Source organism: Coregonus lavaretus (genome assembly GCF_964263955.1).
Source record: "Coregonus lavaretus genome assembly, contig: HAP1_SCAFFOLD_200, whole genome shotgun sequence".
Taxonomy (NCBI): domain Eukaryota; kingdom Metazoa; phylum Chordata; class Actinopteri; order Salmoniformes; family Salmonidae; genus Coregonus; species Coregonus lavaretus.
Window position 1 is genome coordinate 381,209 of NW_028166063.1, and position 15,396 is coordinate 396,604.

Below are 15,396 nucleotides of genomic sequence, written 5' to 3' on the forward strand. Positions count from 1 at the left end.
ATAAAGAGGAGGGGGGGGGGGGGGGAGAGGAGAGGAGAGAGAGGGACTCCTGAATAAAGAGGTTAAAACGCTTCAAAAAAACGATTAGAATGGTGCTGCTATGGAGAGAAACCAAGAGTGTGTGCATCTTAACTGTATAACTGTCTGTGTCTGTGTGAGTGTATTAAGTAGATATTTGAGTAAAACGTAATAATTTCAAACCTTGGTTACATTTGTATACGATCACATTTACAAGTAACTGCCAAAATAAAGGAAACACTTGAGTAAATGAGGGATACAAAGTTTATAGTTCCACACAGGTGTGACTCCTGAGTTAATTAAGCAATTAACATCCCATCATTCTTAGGATCATGTATAAAAATGCTGGGAAAGGCCATTATTTTTCCTACCATGGCTATGCCCCCATAGGATGACAACGCCCCCATCCACAGGACACCAGTGGTCTCTGAATGGTTTGATGAGCATGAAAACGATGTAAACCATATGCCATGGCCGTCTCAGTCACCAGATCTCAACCCTGATGAACACTTATGGGAGATTCTGGAGTGGTGCCAGAGCCAGCGTTTTCCACCACCATCAACAAAACAACAAATGATGGAATTTATCATGGAAGAATGGTGTCGCATCCCTCCAATAGAGTTCCAGACACTTGTAGAATCTATGCCAAGGTGCAGTGAAGCTGTTCTGGCTCGTGACCCAACGCCATATTAAGAGACCTTATGGTGGTGTTTCCTTTATTTTGGCAGTTACCTGTATATATACATCCAAAATAGCTCCAACTGAGAATCAGTCCATAAACACACACCCCAACAAAATGGACATGAGTTAAGCTGTCCACACCGTTATAACACACATATACAATGTACAGGAGTTAAGCTGTCATCACCGTTATAGAGCTGTCATCACCCAAACATGTATTTCACACAGCCTTATACAAGCACAGCTCTCTCTAGCTCAGTGGAGAGACACCTCTCCCCTTCAGTCCTATATAATACACCTCTCCCCTTCAGTCCTATATAATACACCTCTCCCCTTCAGTCCTATTTAATACACCTCTCCCCTTCAGTCCTATATAATACACCTCTCCCCTTCAGTCCTATAGAATACACCTCTCCCCTTCAGTCCTATATAATACACCTCTCCCCTTCAGTCCTATATAATACACCTCTCCCCTTCAGTCCTATAGAATACACCTCTCCCCTTCAGTCCTATAGAATACACCTCTCCCCTTCAGTCCTATAGAATACACCTCTCCCCTTCAGTCCTATATAATACACCTCTCCCCTTCAGTCCTATATAATACACCTCTCCCCTTCAGTCCTATAGAATACACCTCTCCCCTTCAGTCCTATATAATACACTACAGACACCTCTCCCCTTCAGTCCTATATAATACACCTCTCCCCTTCAGTCCTATATAATACACCTCTCCCCTTCAGTCCTATATAATACACCTCTCCCCTTCAGTCCTATATAATACACTGCCTATACGCACACTCTCTCCACATGTGTAAACACTTCATCCAGTCTTTACAGACTGTGGACACGTGTAGAGAATTCTTTATGACACTTTAACATCTTTTAGGAATCCTCTTTAGGACCATTCACAGGTTTACAAGTTTCCATCAGAATATCTGACAATACTGTAGAAAAGGAGTATCCATGCAAACAAAACCTTTCTGGTGTAAAAATAACAAAATCATATGTATTTGATCATAAATAATGATGCCTGTTTTAGCCTCAGAACACTGTTTGTGTTTTTCTCTCATCACGAACGAACGAATGAACGAGAGAGAGAGAGAGAGAGAGAGAGAGAGAGAGAGAGAGAGAGAGAGAGAGAGAGAGAGAGCGAAAGAGAGCGAAAGAGAGAGAGAGACAGAGAGAGAGATGGAGAAGAAAGAGCGAGAGAGAGAGAGAGAGAGAACCCCTTCCGTAACAAAATAATCAAGCTTACATTTTTCCAAACAGAATGACAGCTACACACACTAACTTTGGGGAGAATTGAATTTCACGGCCTTATGTTAAAAACTAACAAAAGAGCAGCAACAACTTCTACTGTTAGAAGATGGATTGTAAGCATTGCTATCTGTCGTGTGTGAATGTAGCGGTTTAAAACTGTATCTTTATCTTATATGAGTCATTCTAATCTATTCTGTTATTTTCCTGTCTAGTTTCTTTTCAGTGTGGTTTTCAGACTTTCTCTCTGGGGTGCGTCCCAACGATCTCTCCTTCCTCCTGAAGTGTACACTCGATCACTACTTTCCCACAAATCTAAAATGATTGGATTGGTGGAGGCAGGGGCTAGTGGGGGTCTCCACCATATTTCTGATACCAGTCATTTCCTTTCAAATGAGTGAAGGGTAGTGATATAGAAATGAAATATATACATGTTAAAAGTAATGAGTAAATGTTCCACCCTTAAATAGAATTGTGAAATGTTCTTATTTTAATTATGATGTACTAATTAACCAATATTGCATAATGTGATAAAGCAAAATGTTCTTCATTATAGGCTTAGACTGTTGTCTCCAGATAGTGGGTAAACAGGTTAGGTACCATTGCTAAAGAGTAACGGTTGCGGTTTCAATCATGGGGTTAGAACATAACTGTTGTGGGGAATGAGGAAGTCTAGTCTGAGAAATCAGAAAAGCTTATGAAAGAGGATGAAGAGCGAAATTGTTGTTGTTATGTTGTGACATTGTGAAATTAAGTCAGGGAGTGTCTCTCGGGACAAAGAATGTGTGTGTGTATATAATGGTGTTCCTCATTGTGAGGGGCAGAATTCTCAATGAATAAAGACCTGACTATGCAGACTGGGACTCTGTCCTTTTCTTGATCCAAAAGACTTACAACCTTTTGGGAAACGTACAGAGACACTGAAATAGTTGAGTATAACCATTGAGAGTAAATCATTCTCATAACAGGTAGTGAACAAGTGCACACTTTGGAAGGAACGAGAGATCATTTGGACAGAGCCTATTTGTTTGGTAGGCTACACCCTCTGACACTAATTTAGGCCTTCATTGCAGAAGAGCCAGGGGCTGCTTTTGAAGGGTAGATGGACACACACCTTAATTAACTCAGAACACCACCTTTCTGTAACTGCCATTCATAGTGTTTGTGAGTGACAATATGAGACTAGCTACGTACCAATTATCGCTCTTTACTTTCAAAGTGGGCACTTGTTAACTTCCCTTCACTGATTTGAAAGAAAATGACAGTTAGAAATGACAGTTAGAAATGACGGGTAGAAGACACATGCCTCCACCAAATTAATGCGTTAACATTTGGGGGAAGTTGTGAACACTTGAGGAAAAATGAGATATTATTGGGATGCAGCGTATCCCTCTCCTAGTGTCAGAGTATCAGGCCTCTACCTAGATGCCAACAGAAGAATCCGGATGAGATGAGGGAAGAGACAGAGCTGGTGAGTGCTACCATCTGTTGGCCAGAGCTGGTACTGCAGTCTCTTTTACGCAACACTCAAACGTCACAACTCATTGTTACTCTGTCACCAAGTGATTTACAGTAGCTAATCATCTTCAACAAACACTTCCGACAAAACATTTGTCACCAAGTGCTTCACGGTTACCATATTAATATAAAGTACCAGTCAAAAGTTTGGACACACCTACTCATTCAAGGGTTGTTCTTTATTTTGACAATTTTTTACATTGTAGAATAATAGTGAAGACATCAAAACTGTGAAATAACACATATGGAATCATGTAGTAACCAAAAAAAGTTAAATAAAAATATATTTTATATTTGAGATTCTTCAAAGTAGCCACCCTCTGCCTTGATGACAGCTTTGCACACGCTTGGCATTCTCTCAACCAGCTTCATGAGGTAGTCACCTGGAATGTATTTCAATTAACAGGTGTGCCTTCTTAAAAGTTAATTTGTGGAATTTCTTTCCTTCTAAATGGTTTGAGCCAATCAGTTGTGTTGTGACAAGGTAGGGTTGGTATACAGAAGATAGCCCTATTTGGTAAAAGACCAAGTCCATATTATGGCAAGAACAGCTCAAATAAGCAAAGAGAAACGACAGTCCATCATTACTTTAAGACATGGTGAGTCAAACCGGAAAGTGCAGTCGCAAAAACCATCAAGCGCTCTCATGAGGACTGCCACGGGAAAGGAAGACCCAGAGTTACAGTTGAAGTTGGAAGTTTACATATACTTAGGTTGGAGTCATTAAAACAATTTTTTCAACCACTCCACAAGTTCCTTGTTAGCAAACTATAGTTTTGGCAAGTCGGTTAGGACATCTACTTTGTGCATGACACAAGTCATCTTTCCAACTATTGTTTACAGACAGATTATTTCACTTATAATTCACTGTATCACAATTCCAGTGGGTCAGAAGTTTACATACACTAAGTTGACTGTGGCTTTAAACAGCTTGGAAAATTCCAGAAAATGATGTCATGGCTTTAGAAGCTTCTGATAGGCTAATTGACATTATTTGAGTCAATTGGAGGTGTACCTGTGGATGTATTTCAAGGCCTACCTTCGAACTCAGTGCCTCTTTGCTTGACATCATGGGAAAATCAAATGAAATCAGCCAAGACCTCAGAAAAAGAATTATAGGCCTGCACAAGTCTGGTTCATCCTTGGGAGCAATTTCCAAACGCCTGAAGGTACCACATTCATCTGTACAAACAATAATACGCAAGTATAAACACCATGGGACCACGCAGCCGTCATACCGCTCAGGAAGGAGACACGTTCTGTCTCCTAGAGATGAACGTACTTTGGTGCGAAAAGTGCAAATCAATCCCAGAACAACAGCAAAGGACCTTGTGAAGATGCTGGAGGAAACCGGTACAAAAGTATCTATATCCACAGTAAAACAAGTCCTATATCGACATAACCTGAAAGGCCGCTCAGCAAGGAAGAAGCCACTACTCCAAAACCGCCATAAAAAAGCCAGACTACGGTTTGCAACTGCACATGGGGACAAAGATTGTACTTTTTGGAGACATTTTCTCTGGTCTGATGAAACAAAAATAGAACTGTTTGGCCATATTGACCATCGTTATGTTTTGGAGGAAAAAGGGGGTTGCTTGCAAGCCGAAGAACACCATCCCAACTGTGAAGCACGGGGGTGGCAGCATCATGCTGTGGGGGTGCTTTGCTGCAGGAGGGACTGGTGCACTTCACAAAATAGATGGCATCATGAGGAAGGAAAATTATGTGGATATATTGAAGCAACATCTCAAGACATCAGTCAGGAAGTTAAAGCTTGGTCGCAAATGGGTCTTCCAAATGGACAATGACCCCAAGCATACTTCTAAAGTTGCGGAAAAATGGCTTAAGGACAACAAAGTCAAGGTATTGGAGTGGCCATCACAAAGCCCTGACCTCAATCCTATAGAAAATGTGTAGGCAGAACTGAAAAAGCGTGTGCGAGCAAGGAGGCCTACAAACCTGATTCAGTTACACCAGCTCTGTCAGGAGGAATGGGCCAAAATTCACCCAACTTATTGTGGGAAGCTTGTGGAAGGTTACCCGAAAAATTTGACCCAAGTTAAACAATTTAAAGGCAATGCTACCAAATACTAATTGAGTGTATATAAACTTCTGACCCACTGGGAATGTGATGAAAGAAAGAAATAATACATTCTGACATTTCACATTCTTAAAATAAAGTGGTGATCCTAACTGACCTAAGACAGGGAATTTTTACTAGGATTAAATGTCAGGAATTGTGAAAAACTGAGTTTAAATGTATTTGGCTAAGGTGTATGTAAACTTCTGACTTCAACTGTACCTCTGCTGCAGAGGATAAGTTCGTTATGAGTTACCAGCCTCAGAAATCGATAATTAACTGCACCTCATATTGCAGCCCAAATAAATGCTTCACAGAGTTCAAATAGACACATCTCAACAGCAACTGTTCAGAGAAGACTGCGTGAATCAGGCCTTCATTGTCGAATTGCTGCCAAGAAACCACTACTAAAGGACACCAATAAGAAGAATAGACTTGCTTGGGCCAAGAAACACGATCAATGGACGTTAGACCGGTGGAAATGTGTCCTTGTCTGATGAGTCCAAATTTGAAGTTTTTGGTTCCAACCGCCATGTCTTTGTGAGACGCAGAGTAGGTGAATGGATGATCTCCGCATGAGTGGTTCCCACCGTGAAGCATGGAGGAGGTGGTGTGATGGTGCTTTTCTGGTGACACGGTTGGTCATTTACTTAGAATTCAAGGCACACTTAACCAGCATGGCTACCACAGCATTCTGCAGCGATACGCCATCCCATCTGGTTTGCGCTTAGTGGGACTATCATTTGTTTTTCAACAGGACAATGACCCAACACACCTCCAGGCTGTGTAAGGGCTATTTGACCAAGAAGGAGTGATGGAGTGCTGCATCAGATGACCTGGCCTCCACAATCAGCAGACCTCAACCCAATTGAGATGGTTTGGGATGAGTTGGACCGCAGAGTGAAGGAAAAGCAGCCAACAAGTGCTCAGCATATGTGGGAACTCCTTCAAGACTGTTGGAATAACATTCCAGGTGACTACCTCATGAAGCTGGTTGAGAGAATGCCAAGAGTGTGCAAAGCTGTCATCAAGGCTACTTTGAAGAATCTCAAATAAATATTTCGATTTGTGTAACACTTTTTGGGTTACTACATGATTCCATGTGTTATTTCATAGTTGGTCTTCACTATTATTCTACAATGTAGAAAATAGTAAAAAAGAAAAGAAAAACCCTTGAATGAGTAGGTGTCCAAAGTTGACTGGTACTGTGTATATATAACGTGAGGAATTCGAAATTTTGAACACCAGGGCAAAATTTACATTTTCCATCATTATTGAATTTATTGAAAGAAAAAAAATGGCGATATCAGAAATAAACAGTGCATAGATACAGGACAGTACATACAGGGAGACACATGGGAACATAGAGGGAACACAGGATCAGTTATAAGCTTTTAGTGGTTTTGGTCCGACGGTCGTCCAACTATAGTCTGCATTCCACAGTTTATTACAGCTCATTTAATATCAGTGTGTTGAATTAGAAAGACAATCTTCCATTCTCATAAACCACAAATCAGCTCACAAATTATACCCCCCAAAAAATGACGTTTAACAATTGTCTCGAATCATAAAAGCGCATAAGAATTGATCTAAATTCTCCCACAACCATCTAAAAAGAAAACAGTCACTCTTGCCATTTATTAAAAGTGCCATTATCTTAGAAATTCTCCCCTCAATGACGACTCAGGTATCAGCCATTTTGAACAGCACATTCATTCTCAAATCCAATATGGATCGAATCATTCACTCATTCATTTCCTGGTCAAATCATTCACTTCATAGTTTCTCCACAAGACTAAAACTGGGCACATTTCTGTCTCAACTATTGATCATTAACAGAATAGGAATGTGAAGTCACTAAGGCACCATGCTGATCATTAGAAAAGAATAGGAATGTGACGTCACTAAGGCACCATGCTGATCATTAGAACAGAATAGGAATGTGACGTCACTAAGGCACCATGCTGATCATTAGAACAGAATAGGAATGTGAAGTCACTAAGGCACCATGCTGATCATTAGAACAGAATAGGAATGTGAAGTCACTAAGGCACCATGCTGATCATTAGAACAGAATAGGAATGTGAAGTCACTAAGGCACCATGCTGATCATTAGAACAGAATAGGAATGTGAAGTCACTAAGGCACCATGCTGATCATTAGAACAGAATAGGAATGTGACGTCACTAAGGCACCATGCTGATCATTAGAACAGAATAGGAATGTGAAGTCACTAAGGCACCATGCTGATCATTAGAACAGAATAGGAATGTGAAGTCACTAAGGCACCATGCTGATCATTAGAACAGAATAGGAATGTGACGTCACTAAGGCACCATGCTGATCATTAGAACAGAATAGGAATGTGAAGTCACAAAGGCACCATGCTGATCATTAGAACAGAATAGGAATGTGAAGTCACTAAGGCACCATGCTGATCATTAGAACAGAATAGGAATGTGAAGTCACTAAGGCACCATGCTGATCATTAGAACAGAATAGGAATGTGACGTCACTAAGGCACCATGCTGATCATTAGAACAGAATAGGAATGTGACGTCACTAAGGCACCATGCTGATCATTAGAACAGAATAGGAATGTGAACTCACTAAGGCACCATGCTGATCATTAGAACAGAATAGGAATGTGAAGTCACTAAGGCACCATGCTGATCATTAGAACAGAATAGGAATGTGAAGTCACTAAGGCACCATGCTGATCATTAGAACAGAATAGGAATGTGAAGTCACTAAGGCACCATGCTGATCATTAGAACAGAATAGGAATGTGACGTCACTAAGGCACCATGCTGATCATTAGAACAGAATAGGAATGTGATCATTAACAGAATAGTAATGTGACGTGGTAAAAGCAAGTCTCTTATACTGAATAAAAACCCTTCGGCTGAAGGGTCAGCATTTATACACATTAACTTTGATCAATGCAAAACGCTGCTTAATAAAAGCTCATAAGACACTCATCACTGATCTGGAGTCAGGACATAACATTATAAAACATGAACTAGGGGGCGCTTACAGAGCTAACATCTGATCTGGAGTCAGAAGATAACATAAACCATCACATGGATAGATGAAGCTATAGAGAAACATGATGATTACTATGTCATAAGAAGAGAGTTGGCTGACCCCTCTTCAACAAAACACTATTTCTCTCTGTAGCTTGTAGACATGGGCGAGGGCACACACACACACGGTTGAGTGAGTGATGTAAGCCATTAGCAGTGAGTCATTATTAGACAGCGAGGCCATAGTTCCTTTGATATCTTCTAAACCCTACATAATCCCCATCCTACAGATTAACTAACCACAAGCGCACACACACATACACGAGCACACATACACACACACATTAGACAGACAGACACAGTGTGGATGTGCTGTGTGTAGTGTTGTAATGCGTGTCAGCTTGACACCGGGAGGACAGTGTGGGTACATGGATGAGAATGATGGGTCACAAGTCAGGAGTGTATTATAGACACATGAATCAGAGAGTTAACAGACTTCAATACATCAACTATCACCAACAGTAATAATGAATCAGAGTTAACAGACTTCAATACATCAACTGTAACCAACAGTAATAATGAATCAGAGAGTTAACAGACTTCAATACATCAACTATCAAACCGTAATAACCACATCTAAAGCAGTGTAACAGTGTGTCCCAGAGTCCGTCCCCATGGAATCATCCCTCCTTCTTGTTCCAACCAAACAACTTGAAGCCAGACTTCTTCTTCTTCTCTTTCTTTGTGTCTGAGAGAGAGAGAGACAGAGACAGAGAGACAGAGACAGAGACAGAGACAGAGACAGAGAGAGAGAGAGAGAGAGAGAGAGAGAATAAAATGGGAAGATGGACAGAGGGCAGAAAAATTGGTAGAGGGAAAAGAGAGGTTACAATATGACCAGTGACAAACAAAAGAAGAGAGAGAGGGTTAGACAGTATCTCCCACAGGCTACATGTGACAGAGGGTTAGACAGTATCTCCCACAGGCTACATGTGACAGAGGGTTAGACAGTATCTCCCATAGGCTACATGTGACAGAGGGTTAGACAGTATCTCCCATAGGCTACATGTGACAGAGGGTTAGACAGTATCTCCCACAGGCTACATGTGACAGAGGGTTAGACAGTATCTCCCACAGGCTACATGTGACAGAGGGTTAGACAGTATCTCCCACAGGCTACATGTGACAGAGGGTTAGACAGTATCTCCCACAGGCTACATGTGACAGAGGGTTAGACAGTATCTCCCACAGGCTACATGTGACAGAGGGTTAGACAGTATCTCCCATAGGCTACATGTGACAGAGAGTTAGACAGTATCTCCCATAGGCTACATGTGACAGAGGGTTAGACAGTATCTCCCATAGGCTACATGTGACAGAGGGTTAGACAGTATCTCCCATAGGCTACATGTGACAGAGGGTTAGACAGTATCTCCCATAGGCTACATGTGACAGAGGGTTAGACAGTATCTCCCATAGGCTACATGTGACAGAGGGTTAGACAGTATCTCCCACAGGCTACATGTGACAGAGGGTTAGACAGTATCTCCCACAGGCTACATGTGACAGAGGGTTAGACAGTATCTCCCACAGGCTACATGTGACAGAGGGTTAGACAGTATCTCCCACAGGCTACATGTGACAGAGGGTTAGACAGTATCTCCCACAGGCTACATGTGACAGAGGGTTAGACAGTATCTCCCACAGGCTACATGTGACAGAGGGTTAGACAGTATCTCCCACAGGCTACATGTGACAGAGGGTTAGACAGTATCTCCCACAGGCTACATGTGACAGAGGGTTAGACAGTATCTCCCACAGGCTACATGTGACAGAGGGTTAGGGAGTAAGGACATTATTAGAGGGATCATTCACACAGTTATAAGAGAGAGAGCGCTTCCTGATTCGGCCTCCTTTTAGATTTGGTTCATTAAGAAATGACTCAATTCAAAACGCCAGTTGGTTTCTGGGTGAGGTTTGAGTGTCTTGTGTGTGTGTGTGTGTGTGTGTTCGCCAAATTATTGACGTAAATGTAAATGATTTAGCCAATTAGCTTCAGCTGGCTGGTGTGCAACCGTGGCAAAATTGGTTTGACTTTGGATAGCCCATCTCCGGGGCTAGTTAGGGACCGTCAATAAATTACACACTGTAAATGAGACAATATTTACATGTTGCACACCTTTTAGTTCTCATTAAATGTTTTCAATATTTGTATATGAATTTCTACAATTGATAGTTGGTTTGAGGTTTAAGTCATTGAAATGTGGAGCTATTGGAATGTTCTGTGTTGTCCCATGTGCATTCTGCAATTTACTGAAGATTCCATAGGGATATTCAAAGTCAACATACATTTACCACAGGCATCACAATCGGGTTGCGAACAGCTGCACTCCGAATTGATGATTACTTGTGTGCTGCCAGCTGTGTGCAGGATTGAAACACACCCAACCTTCATTTATGCTGTGACGCAGGTCACGACCTCAAGTCTCACAAAACTCCGTTTCGGACGAGACTGACGTTATCACCAAAATTATCCTATTTACACTTTGTAGTCAGTTTTGACAGTAGAATAAATGCTCGACTCATATCGACGCCACATAGGGCTGCTTTCTAAATGAGAAGTTGGTTTCTGGGGGCAGATGCTCTTTAAAATAAAAGATTGTCTGAGAACGAGACCAGTTAAAACGCTACAACAGAGCGCAAGCCAAGGTGAGAAAGCATTGGGTTTGATCATGCAGAATGATTTGCATTCAATTAGAAGAGGACTCATTATTTCTCAACTAAAGGCACAGATACTGTTTCTACAGAACCCACCACACATTAGAATAATAATGCAGCATTAACTTGATTAATACATTAGGTCTAAATAGGCAGCCTCTGGCCTCTGGTCGATTTAGAAAAGCTCTCCAAGCTGACCAGACCTGATTACAACATTACCAAGGCCGCGTTTCCAAACGGCACCCTATTCCCTATATAGAGCCCTATGAGCCCTGGTCAAAAGTAGTGCACTACATAGGGAATGGGGTGCGATTTGGGACGCACCCCAACATCAGCGACCATCCGAAAGTTCAACTAACTTTATTTTCTCAATTTCTAGCTCAACACTCAGCATCATGAATTACAGAGGAGACTGACTCCTGACTGACTCTCAGTTTAGGGTCAATTGAACCTGCTACATTAACCAGATACATTACTACACATTAGGCATTTCAGTTTCAGTTAGAGAAAAGGCCTAATATGTTGGGTTTTTTCAAATTGAAAGGGGGTGTAAATTGTTAGATGCTTTTCCATTAGTAGCTATTAGATTAAATGAGATGCATAATTTCCCCATGAAAACACACATTTGGACTATTTAAATAAATACAAAACTGAAAAACAGTTATAGCCTCTTCAATTAGACGAAAGTTTGAAAGCGAAAGGACTTAAATGAATAAGTTGTGTCAGAGGCAGCTGAAGGGTGACACCTCATGTACTGTAGAATCTCTGTGAAATGTCAAGCTGTGTGTAATGAGAGTAGCACTGATCCAAGAACAGCTCTGAGTTCTCCCCTGCTAGTTCTGACCTAGGGTTATAGAAGGGAAACTGATCCTAGATCTGTCGTGTAGGAACTGACCTAGGGGTCTGATAAGGGTTATAGAAGGGAAACTGATCCTAGATCTGTCGTGTAGGAACTGACCTAGGGTCTGATAAGGGTTATAGAAGGGAAACTGATCCTAGATCTGTCGTGTAGGAACTGACCTAGGGTCTGATAAGGGTTATAGAAGGGAAACTGATCCTAGATCTGTCGTGTAGGAACTGACCTAGGGGTCTGATAAGGGTTATAGAAGGGAAACTGATCCTAGATCTGTCGTGTAGGAACTGACCTAGGGTCTGATAAGGGTTATAGAAGGGAAACTGATCCTAGATCTGTCGTGTAGGAACTGACCTAGGGGTCTGATAAGGGTTATAGAAGGGAAACTGATCCTAGATCTGTCGTGTAGGAACTGACCTAGGGTCTGATAAGGGTTATAGAAGGGAAACTGATCCTAGATCTGTCGTGTAGGAACTGACCTAGGGTCTGATAAGGGTTATAGAAGGGAAACTGATCCTAGATCTGTCGTGTAGGAACTGACCTAGGGTCTGATAAGGGTTATAGAAGGGAAACTGATCCTAGATCTGTCGTGTGGGGACTGACCTAGGGTCTTCATCATCTTATTGAGCTGCTCATCTTCCTCATCCTCCCTGAAAAGAGACCAGACAGAGAGGAACACAGCATGATTAGTCTATCACACACACACTTTACAACACACACACACACCATGACATCAACAAAGACAACACACAATCCCGGAGAGCCATTCCCATTAAGACACCCCCCCCCCCCCCTCTCTCTCACACCTACCTGAGTCTGTCATCGTCCAGTCCGTCTATGATGGCGTTCCTGTCATTGACGATCTCCACTAGCTTGGCCATCAACTCCTCTTCTCTACGACGATCCCACAACGTCTTCAGCCGCTCTGCACACACGTCATGTTACTGACTACTAATACATTCTGGATCAATCAGTGAAAACCAACACAAACAACTTTTGCACTGTCCCCAACACACCCCACCCTCTCTCTCCTCTCACCAGGTTTGTCCCCAACACACCCCACTCTCTCCTCACCAGGTTTGTCCCCAACACACCCCACTCTCTCCTCACCAGGTTTGTCCCCACCCCACCCCACCCTCTCTCTCTCCTCACCAGGTTTGTCCCCAACACACCCCACTCTCTCCTCACCAGGTTTGACCCCAACACACCCCACCCTCTCTCTCTCCTCACCAGGTTTGTCCCCAACACACCCCACCCTCTCTCTCTCCTCACCAGGTTTGTCCCCACCCCCACCCTCTCTCTCTCTCCTCTCACCAGGTTTGACCCCACCCCCACCCCACCCTCTCTCTCTCCTCACCAGGTTTGTCCCCAACACACCCCACCCCCTCTCTCTCCTCTCACCAGGTTTGTCCCAACACACACCCCACCCCCCTCTCTCTCCTCACCAGGTTTGTCCCAACACACACCCCACCCCCTCTCTCTCCTCACCAGGTTTGACCGCACCCCACCCTCTCTCTCTCCTCACCAGGTTTGACCCCAACACACCCCACCCCCACCCTCTCCTCACCAGGTTTGACCCCACCCCACCCCACCCTCTCTCTCTCCTCACCAGGTTTGACCCCACCCCACCCTCTCTCTCTCCTCACCAGGTTTGTCCCCACCCCACCCTCTCTCTCTCCTCACCAGGTTTGACCCCAACACACCCCACCCCCCACCCTCTCCTCACCAGGTTTGACCCCACCCCACCAGGTTTGACCCCACCCCACCCTCTCTCTCCTCTCACCAGGTTTGTCCCCAACACACCCCACCCCCTCTCTCTCCTCTCACCAGGTTTGTCCCCAACACACCCCACCCCCTCTCTCTCCTCTCACCAGGTTTGTCCCCAACACACCCCACCCCCACCCTCTCCTCACCAGGTTTGACCCCACCCCACCCTCTCTCTCTCCTCACCAGGTTTGTCCACACCCCACCCCACCCCACCCTCTCTCTCTCCTCACCAGGTTTGACCCCACCCCACCCCACCCTCTCTCTATCCTCACCAGGTTTGACCCCACCCCACCCCACCCTCTCTCTCTCCTCACCAGGTTTGACCCCAACACACCCCACCCCCCACCCTCTCCTCACCAGGTTTGACCCCACCCCACCCCACCCTCTCTCTCCTCTCACCAGGTTTGACCCCACCCCACCAGGTTTGACCCCACCCCACCCTCTCTCTCTCCTCACCAGGTTTGACCCCACCCCACCAGGTTTGACCCCACCCCACCCTCTCTCTCCTCACCAGGTTTGACCCCACCCCACCAGGTTTGACCCCACCCCACCCTCTCTCTCTCCTCACCAGGTTTGACCCCACCCCACCCTCTCTCTCTCCTCACCAGGTTTGACCCCACCCCACCCACCCCTCTCTCTCTCCTCACCAGGTTTGACCCCACCCCACCCTCTCTCTCCTCACCAGGTTTGACCCCACCCCCCCCCCTCTCTCTCCTCACCAGGTTTGACCCCACCCCCCCCTCTCTCTCTCCTCACCAGGTTTGACCCCACCCCACCCCCACCCTCTCCTCACCAGGTTTGACCCCACCCCACCCTCTCTCTCTCCTCACCAGGTTTGTCCACACCCCACCCCACCCCACCCTCTCTCTCTCCTCACCAGGTTTGACCCCACCCCACCCCACCCTCTCTCTATCCTCACCAGGTTTGACCCCACCCCACCCCACCCCACCCTCTCTCTCTCCTCACCAGGTTTGACCCCAACACACCCCACCCCCCACCCTCTCCTCACCAGGTTTGACCCCACCCCACCCCACCCTCTCTCTCCTCTCACCAGGTTTGACCCCACCCCACCAGGTTTGACCCCACCCCACCCTCTCTCTCTCCTCACCAGGTTTGACCCCACCCCACCAGGTTTGACCCCACCCCACCCTCTCTCTCCTCACCAGGTTTGACCCCACCCCACCAGGTTTGACCCCACCCCACCCTCTCTCTCTCCTCACCAGGTTTGACCCCACCCCACCCTCTCTCTCTCCTCACCAGGTTTGACCCCACCCCACCCACCCCTCTCTCTCTCCTCACCAGGTTTGACCCCACCCCACCCTCTCTCTCCTCACCAGGTTTGACCCCACCCCACCCTCTCTCTCCTCACCAGGTTTGACCCCACCCCCCCCCCTCTCTCTCCTCACCAGGTTTGACCCCACCCCCCCCTCTCTCTATCCTCACCAGGTTTGACCCCACCCCACCCCACCCCACCCTCT

General features: G+C 44.9%; 1 protein-coding gene across 1 annotated transcript in view; it reads right to left on the bottom strand.

Annotated features, from left to right (window-relative positions):
* Positions 1-6,805: 6,805 nt before the first annotated feature.
* Positions 6,806-15,396, bottom strand: part of LOC311115137 (MICAL-like protein 2) — a 43,719-nt gene continuing 35,128 nt past the window's right edge. The window contains exons 14-16 of the mRNA XM_084190344.1: positions 12,962-13,076; positions 12,755-12,801; positions 6,806-9,328 (exon numbers count right to left, since the gene is read on the bottom strand). Of these exons, the coding sequence (XP_084046470.1) occupies positions 9,261-9,328; positions 12,755-12,801; positions 12,962-13,076 (230 nt within the window). The 3' untranslated portion in view covers positions 6,806-9,260. The remainder of the gene's footprint in view (positions 9,329-12,754; positions 12,802-12,961; positions 13,077-15,396) is intronic.